General features: G+C 38.4%; 1 protein-coding gene across 1 annotated transcript; it reads left to right on the top strand.

Annotated features, from left to right (window-relative positions):
- The first annotated feature begins 1,576 nt into the window (after positions 1 to 1,576).
- On the top strand, positions 1,577 to 11,912 carry RFXAP (regulatory factor X associated protein). The gene is made up of 5 exons (XM_053903468.1): positions 1,577 to 1,631; positions 2,381 to 2,529; positions 2,654 to 3,382; positions 7,837 to 7,944; positions 10,431 to 11,912. The coding sequence occupies exons 1-5, from the start codon at positions 1,577 to 1,579 to the stop codon at positions 10,539 to 10,541; spliced, it is 1,152 nt and encodes a 383-aa protein (XP_053759443.1). The 3' UTR covers positions 10,542 to 11,912.
- Positions 11,913 to 12,744: the final 832 nt, after the last annotated feature.

The following is a 12,744-nucleotide window of genomic DNA, read 5'->3' as shown; positions in this document are numbered from 1 at the left end:
ACAGCATATGTTACTTCTCGGGGAAGCGTAAAACTATTGTCTAGAAGCCAGAAAGGAAGAAAAAAAATAGAGAAGGTAAACTAATCTATAGAGTTTGAAATAGAGGAAAACAGGTGTGGGACTCTGGTTCTAGGTTTAAAACAATTTTATTTGAATTAATAACTACATAAAAATTAACCATATATCATTTTCTTGAGCAAAGGAAGAAGCCTAAGTCAGAGTTAAAATACACTGAGAATGGACAATTAAAGCAGTACTACAAAAGTCTATTGGCCCCTGCTGGCCTATATCATTAAGTTGTATACTTACCATGGGTGGGTTTTATAGCATGCAAATTATATCTCAATTAAAAAAAAAAACTGCTGTCATTTATTGAATACCATAACAGGAATTTGCACTAGGGTTTAAATAGCACTGCCTTCAGTGATATGCTGATAAATTTTTAAAAACCAGTTGACTGGTAGAAAGAATGTTTTAGCACATGATTTACAAATAATAAAAATCACAAGACTCCTTATTGTAATTCCATACACTTCAGTGTAACCTGCTATTTCTTGCAAAATCCACTATCACTTTTTATAATTATTTCACCAACAAGTGTCAAGAATTCAAACAATAAATAAATGCTTGATTTTTATCCGATTCAGCAAAGAAGTTGCTCACAATTAGTGACAGAGTGCAGTTCTGCTCTGAATGTTGGCTGACATTTTTGTTTCTATTGATGAGTAAGACATAAGTGAAACAATGAAGATGTATGCCAGAACTTCACTTATTGTTCAATGATGGGAGCAACTTCTTGGCTGAAATCATGATAATTTTCAAATACTGAGAGAATATTTCCTTAATTTTGGGAGGCTACTGACAACGTGACTGCCACAGCCATCAAATGTGTTAAGTTTAATCTTCATTAACATTTTTACTATCACCTTGAGTCTGAAGACAATCGACAGCAACTCAAGCTCTGCTTTCTATCACTTGACGATCCCCATAGTGTAAACACGCTCACCATGGCTAGTTTCAAGCAACCAACGTGACATCACTGAATGCAGAGCTGAGAAGAGACGTGCAGAATCACACTACTAACTAGTATTTCCACATACATATCTTATAAGCATTGCTAATAGTAAAACACTGAAAAACGATTAGAAAGGGATGAGTTATGGGGTTTTTAACTTTTGTTTTTAAAATAATTTAATGGGTGGGGCGCCTAGGTGGCTTGGTGGGTTAAGCGTCCGACTCCAGCTCAGGTCACGATCTCACAGTCCGTGAGTTCGAGCCCCGCGTTGGGCTCTGTGCTGACCGCTCAGAGCCTGGAGCCTGTTTCGGATTCTGTGTCTCCCTCTCTCTCTGCCCCTCCCCTGTTCATGCTTTGTCTCTCTCTGTCTCAAAAATAAATAAACGTTAAAAAAAAATTTTTTTTAAATAAAATAATTTAATTGGAAGTTTATGTAATTTAATTTTTAATAATAACAGTGTTTAACTTCCAGCTCATTAAATACCTGGTATTTCAACAATGGCTCTCATCAACCTCATCTAGCACACCACTGACCCTTCCTTTTACTATCGAGAAAGCTGAATGTCCCAGAGGCTGTCACTACTGAGGCCTGGTCACACAGGACAGTGCCAGCCAGGTCTGTCTATATTCAAACCTCTTTCTGCCTCTCTTTGAAACGTAGGTAGCTGCTGACCTACTCACACATCAACACCCAAACACCTTAATGTGAGTGGATTTATCATCTGTTGGGGTAGTCATTGCTCTCCTTCCCAATAGGTGGAATGCAAAACCCAAGCAGGCAAGGAGGAAGGAACAAATGGAAAGAGAACAACTACCTGGCACTTTCGTTCAAGAGGCGGCAGGGTCGATTCCCTCCTGAGATATGGCTAAATTAAGATTTAGCAACCAGCACTTGTGCAACAACTGGTAAAAATAATAGATCGTTTATTGTTTTTTTTTTTTTTTTAACGTTTGTCATTCAGGGTTGCATTTTACACGTTTTCACTGTATTTAATGAAAACGTTATTAAAGACTCATCTTAGAGGTCACAGCAAAGGACAAATATTAAAAATCAAATAAGTTTCCAAGAGAGAAAAAGAAATGTATCGGAACAAATCACTTAGCTTTTAACACAAACTTGGCCCCAAGTCTGGCCCACTCCTTCTCCACCATATTTTCAAATAGGCCGCCTCTGCCCTCCTTGACTGCCAACTAGTGGTGCCAGGTTGTGGCACATGCCAGCTTCACATCTCCCATTTCAAGGCATTTTGGGAGAAAATACTATGATAATTAGCATTAAAACGCCGTAAGTCATAAAATCGCTCAGGAGCCATCTTAATTTACACTGTGGAGTTCCAGTACAAAAGTGTTTTTGAAACTTTTTAGACACAGTAGGTTTCAGCGAAAAAGCGCGGTCTTACCAAGCGCGCAGAGACTTCAACTGCACCCAGAGCCTCCACAGCAGCGGCGGCGCCAGCGCAGCGAAACGCAACGCAGCGCCTCCAGCCAGCGCCGCAGCCGCACTTGCGCACTCCGTTCCTTCGCGGGCTGCTCAGCCCCGCCCCTCAGAGATGCGAAGTTCCCAGAAAGGCGCCAGGCAGAGAAACGCTCACGCGCGAGACGCGGCCGCGCAGGCGCAGTCAGGGCCCCCTCACCTAGCCGGAGCTTTTTCCCCTCCGTGGTCTTTGGCTTGCGAAGTGCCGCTGGGCTTCGCATTTGTTGAAAGGCTGGGGTCGTGGACCCCCGCAAGGTGTCAGCAGCACGGAGGTGCAGGGCGTCGTCGAGGGTGCGGGGCCGGGCGCCGCCGGTGGCGCGCTCCGCCCCGGGGCCCCCGCCACTGCTCTGGGCCAGGCCCTGGCTCCAGCCTCCGTCCCGGCCCCGGCCTCGCAGTTCACCCTGCTGGTGATGCACCCCTGCGGAGGGCAGGACGAATCTGCGGCGGAGGGCGTTCTCAGGCAGCCTCCGGCCCTGGGGGACGGCGCCGGGACGGGCAAGTCCGTTAGGTACCTGTGCGAAGTGGCGGGCGCTGGCGAGGAGGAGGCAGGGGAGGATGAAGCCGACCTGCTGGACACTTCAGACGCCCCGGGGGGAGGCGAGAGCACGGCTAGTTTGGAGGATCTGGAGGACGAGGAGACACACTCGGGGGGCGAGGGCGGCAGCGGGGGAGCCCGGAGACGGGGTGGCGGCGGGGGCAGCATGAGCAAGACCTGCACCTTCGAGGGCTGCAGCGAGACCACGAGCCAGGTGGCCAAGCAGCGCAAGCCTTGGATGTGCAAAAAACACCGCAACAAGATGTACAAGGACAAGTACAAAAAGAAGAAAAGTGATCAGGCCCTGAACTGCAGTGGGGCCGCCCAGCCTGGCAGCGCGGGAAACGTCAGACTGGAGGTATCAGACCTTAGCTGGGGTCTTGGGGAGTGGGAGGTGGTTAGGGAGGAAACAACACTCTTAGCGCAAACCGCGTTTCCAGCGCTGCCCGCCGGCTCCCAGATGGGCCGGGTTGCTATGGCTCGACTTGTGGCAGAGAGTGAGTGAGTGCTTGTCCTAAATTAGAGTTTATACACACATGTGCAAAGCCTTAACCGTTCGGGTACATCCTTGTGAGAGATGAATAAGTGTCAATGGAAATGTGACATATCAGCAGACCTGTTATTTCAAAGATCTGCAATATGGGCTGGAAGGACAGGTAGTAAGTGAATGATGTGGTTCATCGCTAAAGGAGCAGGCAAAGAGACCTTAGGAAACTAGATGAAATTATACTTTAGAGAAGGTAATCTCTTCCTGATTGCATTACCCTATTCACAGCGTACTGTTACCAGTATCCCTATTTTAGTACCCAACTCTTAGTACCCCATTGCTAAGTACTCTGTTCTTAGTGCCCTGGTCTCCCTTAATCTTATTCTTTTGTACTCTGTTTTCAGTAACTCTATTCTCAGTAGCCTTATACTGTCCTCAGTACTCCCATGCTTAGTACCCTGTACTTAACCTTGTTCTCAGTATCCCTTTTCTTAGTACCTTGTTCTAACTATCCCTTTTCTTAGTGCCCCTAGAAAGGGAAATGGAATAATAATGGGGTGTAGGTCTCAGAAGATTTTTGGAGTGTTTAATTTGAATTGTTTTGAAGGTTAAAGCCAGTGCTCTGGTGTTGGACTTTGGGCTACAAATCTCCATTCCATCATCATTTGCTGGTGGTGTGGCCTTCTTGAATAGGTTGTTAAACTCTTAGAAGCTTCAGCATCTTCATCTGTAAAGTGGATTTTAAAATGGTACCTGGTTTGTAATGTTGCAGTGAACATGTGAAATAGTCCATATTGAGTGTTCACACAGTGTTCACACTATCTAGCAGATAGTAAAAGCCAATAAACCTTAGCCACTATTATTGTCATTATTAGTAGTATACTTGGAAGTTGTTACAGATAAGCAGATATTTCATCTGTGTGTTTTCCTCCTTTTAATAAAAGCTATTGTCCCTCAGTACATTGAAAAACTGAATTTTGTTAAAAATGATCCAGAAAAAATTTTAAACTGAAAGCTGTCCTAGAATGTATTCTGAAAGTCTTTAAATTTCTTAGTTTTTGCTGGACTTGAACAACCTCATTGCTAAAATTTTAGACTTTGGGATTGTTTATAAATGTAATGTTATAACTATTTTTAAAATTTATAGCACTCAACATGTCACACTTAATTTACACTAATTAATTAGGGCCTGAGTGACTTCTCTTTCCCTTTCATCTCATTGAGTCTTAATCTGTTTAGGGTAAAAGGATTTATTTGAGAATCTGATAAAACCTAATGAACCCTTTTCCCAGAAAAAATATATACATGTAGGTATTTAATTTGCATACACATTATAGAGTTCAAAACCCCTGTGGACCTGAACCTGTGTCCTTGTAAAATGTATTTTACCAAATCTTAGATTACAAGGAATTATGGAAATAAGCATTTCACTTATTCCAGAATGAAATTAAGGTTGATTTTTTGCCCCCTATATGTTCCAAAGTTACTCCTGTGTTTCAAATTCACTTCAGAATTCTTCAGAGAGAGAATGTACTTCTTTTCAAGAAAGAGGTATTTTACCTATAGCTACTTTTTTTCTTTTAACTGTCCAGCTTTTACATCTACAGTTTGAGGAAAATGTATAAAAGGCAAATAGATACTGAATTAAGTCTCCCCCTCTACGTCCCACAAAAAAGAATCTTAATAATTTTCCTATTCTAAAATAATTTGCATGATTTTTTAGGAAAGAGAAGTAATTGCTATAAGCAAGAATTAATACCCTGCTGTACCATTTGTCTTATATTATGGGACACTTTACCAGTTCTGAGACTTCAAGAGCTGTAAGTCTTTATCTTTGTTGAACCGAGTGTGAAGAAAACCAACAGTGACCATCAGGATATAAGGGGCAACTGTATAGCACTTCTTTAGTAGTGGAAAGGAGGACAGATCATTATAGGCTGAGATACTCTGGAAAGGCTTTGCAGAGAAAATATAACTCAGTATAAGCCAGAAAGGGTGGCTAATAGTTTATGCTTAATCAGCTAAGTGTTTTATGTGCCAGACACTGTGCAAAGCTATAAATGGAGTGTCACATCCTTTAGCAATGCTAGATAGGTGCTGTATTTCACATACATGGAAACTAAGGCACAGAAAGGTTAAGTAACTTGGTCTAGGTCTTATAGCCAGCAAATATTCAAACCCAAGTAGTCTGATTCTAGAGCCTTCACTCACATAGTGTATCCTCACACAATACTGTTTCCCTTGAATTTGGGTAGGTGAAAGAAAACGAAGCTCATCTTAGTAAAAAAAGGGAAGTGGGAATACAGAAGACACTTTTGGGAAGAAACAGGAGGACCACTCTAGCTAGAGTGGAATATTTATGTGGAAAATTCATGAAAAATAAATTTGGAAAGAGAATTGGAAGCCAGTTTATGTATGGTGTTGAATGGCAGGTTATGGGATTTAGGTTTGGAGTCTTTAAATGAAGCTTCTAATTAGGAAGTAACAGGGCTCTACTCTAATGGGATGGTTTAAAGTCAAGGCCTGTAGACTTAGAGACTTTAGGAGATTATTATAGTAGGACTGATGGGCAGTGGTAGGGGTCTTTTGTAGTGTGAAAAGCAAATTAGAAATTAAGGTTTTTAAAATCATTTACATAAATCAAACAAGGAACAAATATATATAATATTTAGTCTATGCATCTAAAAGTGTATTATATGAGAGAACACATAAAAGGAACTAGGGATAAAATAATTGACTTATGGGGTTGATCATTATCCTTAAATATCTAAAAGGCTATCATTTAGAAGAAGCAGTAGGTTTATTTTGCGTAGTTTAAGTAACTAGGAACCTTAGGTGAAAATCACAAGACATATGTCTTTCAGCTCGACCTAAATAAAAGCTACCTAGATGTTGGAGTTACTTAAAACTAAATGGGATGCCTCAAAAGTTGGTAAACTCCTTAGGGCAAAAGGTGTTGAAAATTTTTGAAAAAGTAATTTGAACACTGTAGAAGTTTGGACTAGCTGACTCAAGGTTATTTCTACTACAGGCTTCTGTGTTTTTGTGACATTAACATTGTGAATCTACATAGTGCTTTTCTGGGGTTGTAAGAATAACACCATCAAGTCAGTTTCATTATTTCGTTTCTGTGCACACAAAAATGAAATAGTGCTACATGTAGTTAATCCTGTGGGGAGCGAGGGAGGAAGAAATTATTTTTGTTTTCTCTGGTATCAGAATGCTCTTTTTTCAGTTTTTTTTTGGTTTGTTTTCCTTTACATTTTGCGGCCTAAAGTGTTTAGGGATTGAACATTTTTGTCACATCCAGTTGATAAACTTCTCATAATGAAAGAGAGAAAGTGGGTATTCTAACAGAGAACTCAGAGCCAGTGGGGAAAGAGGTCAGGAGAAGAAAACAGCTTCAGTAACCACCTAAATAAAGAGCAAAGAGAGGAGAGTAAATTTACATATGGCTTCATGGTAAAACACTTACAGTTTTATATTTGCTTAGTTAGAATTTCTGGGTGTGGTCAGTATTGTATCAGGTTTTCTAAGAGTCAGAATATCTTAGTTAACTACAACAATATTTAGTTATGCCAGGAAAATTGTGAGTATTTTAAGATTCTGTCAGGTAACGGGATACATATTTGGTAGTTAGTGCTGCTGATTTTGTTTAGTTAAGGATGTCTCAGACTATGGTTTTCATTTTAGAACTTAACTGTTTTGGCTATACCAATAGCAGGAGATTATTTATACCAGTGTTTTCTAGTCTTTTCAAAGCCAGTTTGTCATTTTTTTCCTAGTGACTTCCAAAGTTTGAAAGCTTCGTCTATCAGTTGCTTCTTTAATATTTTACTGCTCCCCCTCCCCGCATTTAACTGTTGTTGTTAAATGGGCAAGAAACTATCAGGGTGTCTCATTAGCAATATGTAAATTGCCTTTGAGTTTATGTACTCCATCCAAAGGCAGACAAACTTTGTTTTGGCCTGGGTGGCTTTATCTGAAGAGAATGTTTAATTTCCACTTGGCATTTTTTGTAATATTGAAAATAGCCTACAAGTAACTCTTTGCTTCTTCCACCTCTGCCCCACTATTGATTTTGAGACCTTCAAGAGACTGGAGACCCCAGGTTGGAAATCGTAGAAGGTGAGGGAGTGAAGAATGTCCTATAAAATTAACTGCCATCACTTTACCTATGACTTAAACAGGGATTTTCCCAATGTTTCACAGGGACTAGGCAAGAAGGAAGAGAAGCTGAGACCCATTCCTTACATCATTGAAAGCTTACAATCATGGATTATCATTTAACTTAATCCTATTTGTATTTTTATCATTTATCCCAGGAAAGTACAGATAACATACTCTCCATTGTTAAACAAAGAACAGGAACCTTTGGGGATCGTCCTGCAAGACCCACTCTTTTAGAACAAGTGTTAAATCAGAAAAGACTGGTAAATATCTGTTTGTAAAGTACTTACAAATTTGTTAACAAAAGTTTTTATAAATAGAATTATGTAGTTTTTGTGATTTTAAAACTTGTTAAACGGTTACCAGGATCGAATTGTTCTTCCACCACATACTAGAATGTCATAATGCTCTCCCAAAACTGGATGAGCTGAAACACCTTTATTCCTTTATCTTCACTGACTAAACCTTGAATATCTGAGCAAGATAGGGTTTTAAAAGAGACTTTCTTGGTACTGAATTCTGTGATTTATGGGATAATGCTTTAGTGGTATGGAAGTATAATTAGGCTACCATTTAAGAAAGATCTCTATTATAAACTTGGTAGAAGCATCAGAATTCAATCAGAAAAAGAGAGATTATTCAATAAATACTGAAATAACTGGTTAATAATTTGAGGACAAAAAAGAATTTAACTAATCATGTCACTGTACGTCAAAATAAATTCCTGATAAAGATTTTTAAAAAATGGCATTGAAACTTTATCTCAAAAATATTTTTCTGGCTTAAAAGAAATAGACAAAATTACAAAGAAATGAATACTATAGTCAAAAATGGCGGTAAAAATGCAAACTTCAAAATAACATATAGGAAAAATCTTTGCAACAAATATAAGAGACTGTGGTTAATATGGTTGACATTTTTAGTTTACAAAATATTTATATAAGTTGATGAGGAAAAAGTTTTGACTTTAATACATTGCAAAAAATATGAACAGGGAAAAAAAGCAGAAATGCCACCATTTAATGATATGAAAAGGTATTCAATGTCAGTAAAAATCACAATAAACAGTACAACAGATGAAAATTATTTAAATGATAACAAACAATGACGTTGAGGGTTCCATGAACTAGATACTCATTCTTTTGATGGTATCATATGTTGGTATAATAAGACTTCTGCAAAGCAGTTTGGCACTATGTATCAGAAGTCTCCAAACTAATCATTCATTTAGCTCAGCAGTCATACTTACTGTGGAGATCTTTGCAGGAAATAAATTCTGTATATGGATAAAGTTAAGCATAAAGATGTTGCCAGAAATGTAATTATCACAGTTAGTAAAATTGTAGTTTAAACAGCTTAAATGCTCAAACAGTGTCATAATAACTGAGTAGACTATTGTGCATTTACTTAATAGAATTTGGGACTATCTTTACAAATACATGTTTTTATTGAAGTATGGTTGACTACAACTAAGCTTTTTTTTTTTAATTTTTTTTTCAACGTTTTTTATTTATTTTTGGGACAGAGAGAGACAGAGCATGAACGGGGGAGGGGCAGAGAGAGAGGGAGACACAGAATCTGAAACAGGCTCCAGGCTCCAAGCCATCAGCCCAGAGCCTGACGTGGGGCTCGAACTCACGGACCGCGAGATCGTGACCTGGCTGATATGGTTGACTACAACTAAGTTTTAAAACAAGTAACTAGAAAATGTACTTTGCTCTAATGTTAAGGTTTTTTTTTTTTTTTTTTTTAAGTTTATTATATTGAGAGAGACAGAACAGTCAGGGGAGGGGCAGAGAGGGGGTGGTGGGGGCAGAGAGGGGGTGGTGGGGACAGAGGATTTGAAGCAGTCTTTGTGCTGACAGCAGAGAACCTAACATGGGCCTCGAACCCACAAACCGCAAAATCATAACCTGAGCCGAAGTCAGATGCTTAACCAACTGAGCCACCCAGGTGCCCCTCTAATGTTAAGTTTTAACATCAGTATTTAATGATAGTATTTCCACCTTGTTCAGTTTATCTTTTTCAGTTTTTTGGAACCAAAGTATTTTTTCTCCTCATCAATTTCTATAAGTATTTTATTATAGTAAAATCATACTAACCAGAGTCTGTTATAGTTGTTATATGACTTTATATTTTAAAATGACAGTTGTACAAAACTGTATATATTTTTTTTGATCAGTCATATTCTGTCTTTTCTGAACTGTTGGTAATGTGCTAATATTACTTTTATTAATACCTATATACCCATACACACACACACACACACACACACACACACACACAGGCGCTTTAATTTCTTCAGAAAGACTTAATAGGCTAGTAGGAGAAATTGGATCCTTAAGTGGATTTCCACACTAGCATCTAACGGCCATTTTCACATGTGGCCCCTTTTCATGTCCTTGTTTTTCTTGCTATAATCTTGGGCCAGTGCTATTCTTGGCTGCTCTTATGTTTCATAGACAATATATATGCTGGCACATCAATAAAGCATTTCCTTTGTGTTCAAAGTCACCAATAAGATCAGGCTTCACTCACTATTTTTAGGTTTTAGTATTTTGATGTATGACATCAAATTTTATTATTATTAGTTTGCAGTTTAATTGCAATGCATCAGATGCAAGGGTGAATGCAAAGGCATGTTTTATAAGCATATTGTGCCTTGTGCAGGGACATAACGGTAATTTTATAGCATGTGAAGATAATCCCATAAGAATAATGTTAACAAATATATTTTTTTCTTTTTAAGTCATTACTAAGAAGTCCAGAAGTGGTGCAATTTTTACAGAAACAGCAACAACTATTAAATCAGCAAGTTTTGGAGCAAAGACAGCAGCAGTTTCCAGGAACATCAGTGTGAAAGAATCTATCAAGAAGATCTACATGGTTTTTATTTTGTTGTAGTAGATGGACATATTTTTATACTAAAGATAAATGGGGTAAGACATGCCAGTGAAACATAAGCAGTCATTTTCCTGTAAATGTATGTGTGCATTTGGGGATAAATAAGTATTGCACCTTGTGCATCTAATCCTTTCAGGTTACCGTGAATCTGAAGAAACAGCTTATCTTTCCAAAATAACATTTAATTACAGTTGTTTTTTTAAACAAAGTGTTCCTCTTCAGTCATAGTTACTGAAGGTAATGGAGCATTTACTTTCTGTGGAAGTCAAAAAGTTAATAGATACTAATCTTTGGTCATTTAATTCAGTGGTTCTTATCAAGGGTCATCTGCAAATGTACAGATATGTTTTTGTTGTCACAGTGACGTTGAAAACTCCTAGTTTTTTAGTGAATGGGTCAGGAATGCTAAGTGTTGTATGGTGTCTGGCATGGCCCTTCACAACTAATAATTATCTTACCCACAATGCCAGTAATCCTTCTCTTAAGATACACTGATAGTTGTGATACCACTTGTGATGATAAAATGTAGTCAGGGCACCTAGAATTGGATTCTTGTAATAACCTTTTCTTTACAGTTAAGACTGGAGCTGTCAAAGAGGTAAGCATATTTTAAATGTGTAAGGAAAGTGATCATTGTTACTATCTGTGAAATTAGGATGTGCATTTCTTTTCAGGCATGTGCTGCTAAAACCTAGGAGAGAGGTTATCTAAGTACACTGGAATGAAAGCATCTCTTCAAGTTGGCTTCTCACTTCATGTTACCTATTAGTATTGATCTCTTTTAAAGCAGACTTGTATGTTAAATCTGAACGGTATAGATGTATCTCATTCCACCAATGTCAGGACAAAAAAAATTTTTTTTTGATACTCATTTTCCTTTTCAAAAAGAGATTCTGAAAGTAAAAATAACACTCCACCATTTTGTCAATGTTTTCCGAAACAGCTAATTTAAGATCGTATTATTCCTAAAGTTCACAGAATGATGGGTAACTGGATAGATAACTTTTTCCTTGTATCTTCTCCTAGGAAAAGTTTTAAAAGGCAAGCCTACCAATAAGAGTAACCAATCAAATGTCAAGAGAGGATTTCCAATGTTAGATAATAAATGTATGTCTCTTAAGTTTAACTGCAAAAATGTGTTTGTTTCTTGGGTTTTAAGCCCTGAAATATGTATCAAGTTAAACTTAGTCATGGCTGTTCTAAGAAGTACTTAAGGAGAGAAAGAATATTTTTGTTTATTTTTTATGTGTGGTTTATACCTGCCTATCTGTGCAAAAATAACAGATTTCACCAAAATTATTCATTAAAGCCCAGTTGTTGACCTTTGCATTGTCTGATTCACTTGTTCTGTTCTTCAGTTTTTTCACTCTGGATGCAGAGGAATTCATTTACATTTGTTATTAACTGTTAGTTCTCTTACTTACGGTATTGGAGCTTTACTTAATCCCTACAGTGTAAATAAACTTTTATGGTGAAAAAAAATCAGCTTATCCTTTAAATAGGATAGGAGGCATATGAAAAGAGGGAAAGTAATAGGCCAGGGAGTGCTGAATTAAAATAAAAGAGATTGAATTTATGTATATGTAAGTATCTATCTCAACATATACTTGTAGATAAATCACTAAAACAATAAGGTTTTTACTTATTTGGGGGTAGATTTATTGCATGTGTCACTACTAGTTTATCCCTCCATGTGCTTATAACTTTCACCTTATGGCTTTACAGCTCCTCCCACCAGGAAATTGACTTTATTTACCTATCCCTTAAATCTGAACGACTGGCCTGTGACTTGTTTTAGCCAATAGAATGCATAAGAAATAATATGCCAACTTTGAGTAGATTTCCAAAGATTTTGAATAGTTGCCCTTGTTCTTTTAGAACCCTACTCAGCTGCCTACTAGCCTAGCCCAGCCTAGTTTGCTGGACAAGGAAACACATAGCCCAGGCACCTTAGTTACCAACAGCCTGTAACAGCCAGGCATGTGAGTGAGGCTGTGCTAGACTAGCTATCCCCCAGGCGACCTGCCAGCTGACTGTAGATGCATTTGAAATCCCAACCCAAATCAGCCAAACCTAGCCCAGAACTACAGAACCACCCAGCTGGACCTGTAGAGTTGTGAGCAATAATAAATGTTTATGACTATAAGCCACAATGTTTT

The sequence above is a fragment of the Panthera pardus genome, unplaced genomic scaffold (assembly GCF_024362965.1).
Source record: "Panthera pardus isolate Hobbes unplaced genomic scaffold, ASM2436296v1 HiC_scaffold_1, whole genome shotgun sequence".
Classification (NCBI taxonomy): Eukaryota; Metazoa; Chordata; class Mammalia; order Carnivora; family Felidae; genus Panthera; species Panthera pardus.
Note: the sequence above shows the minus strand (reverse complement) of the source record. Positions and strands in the feature narration are given on the sequence as shown.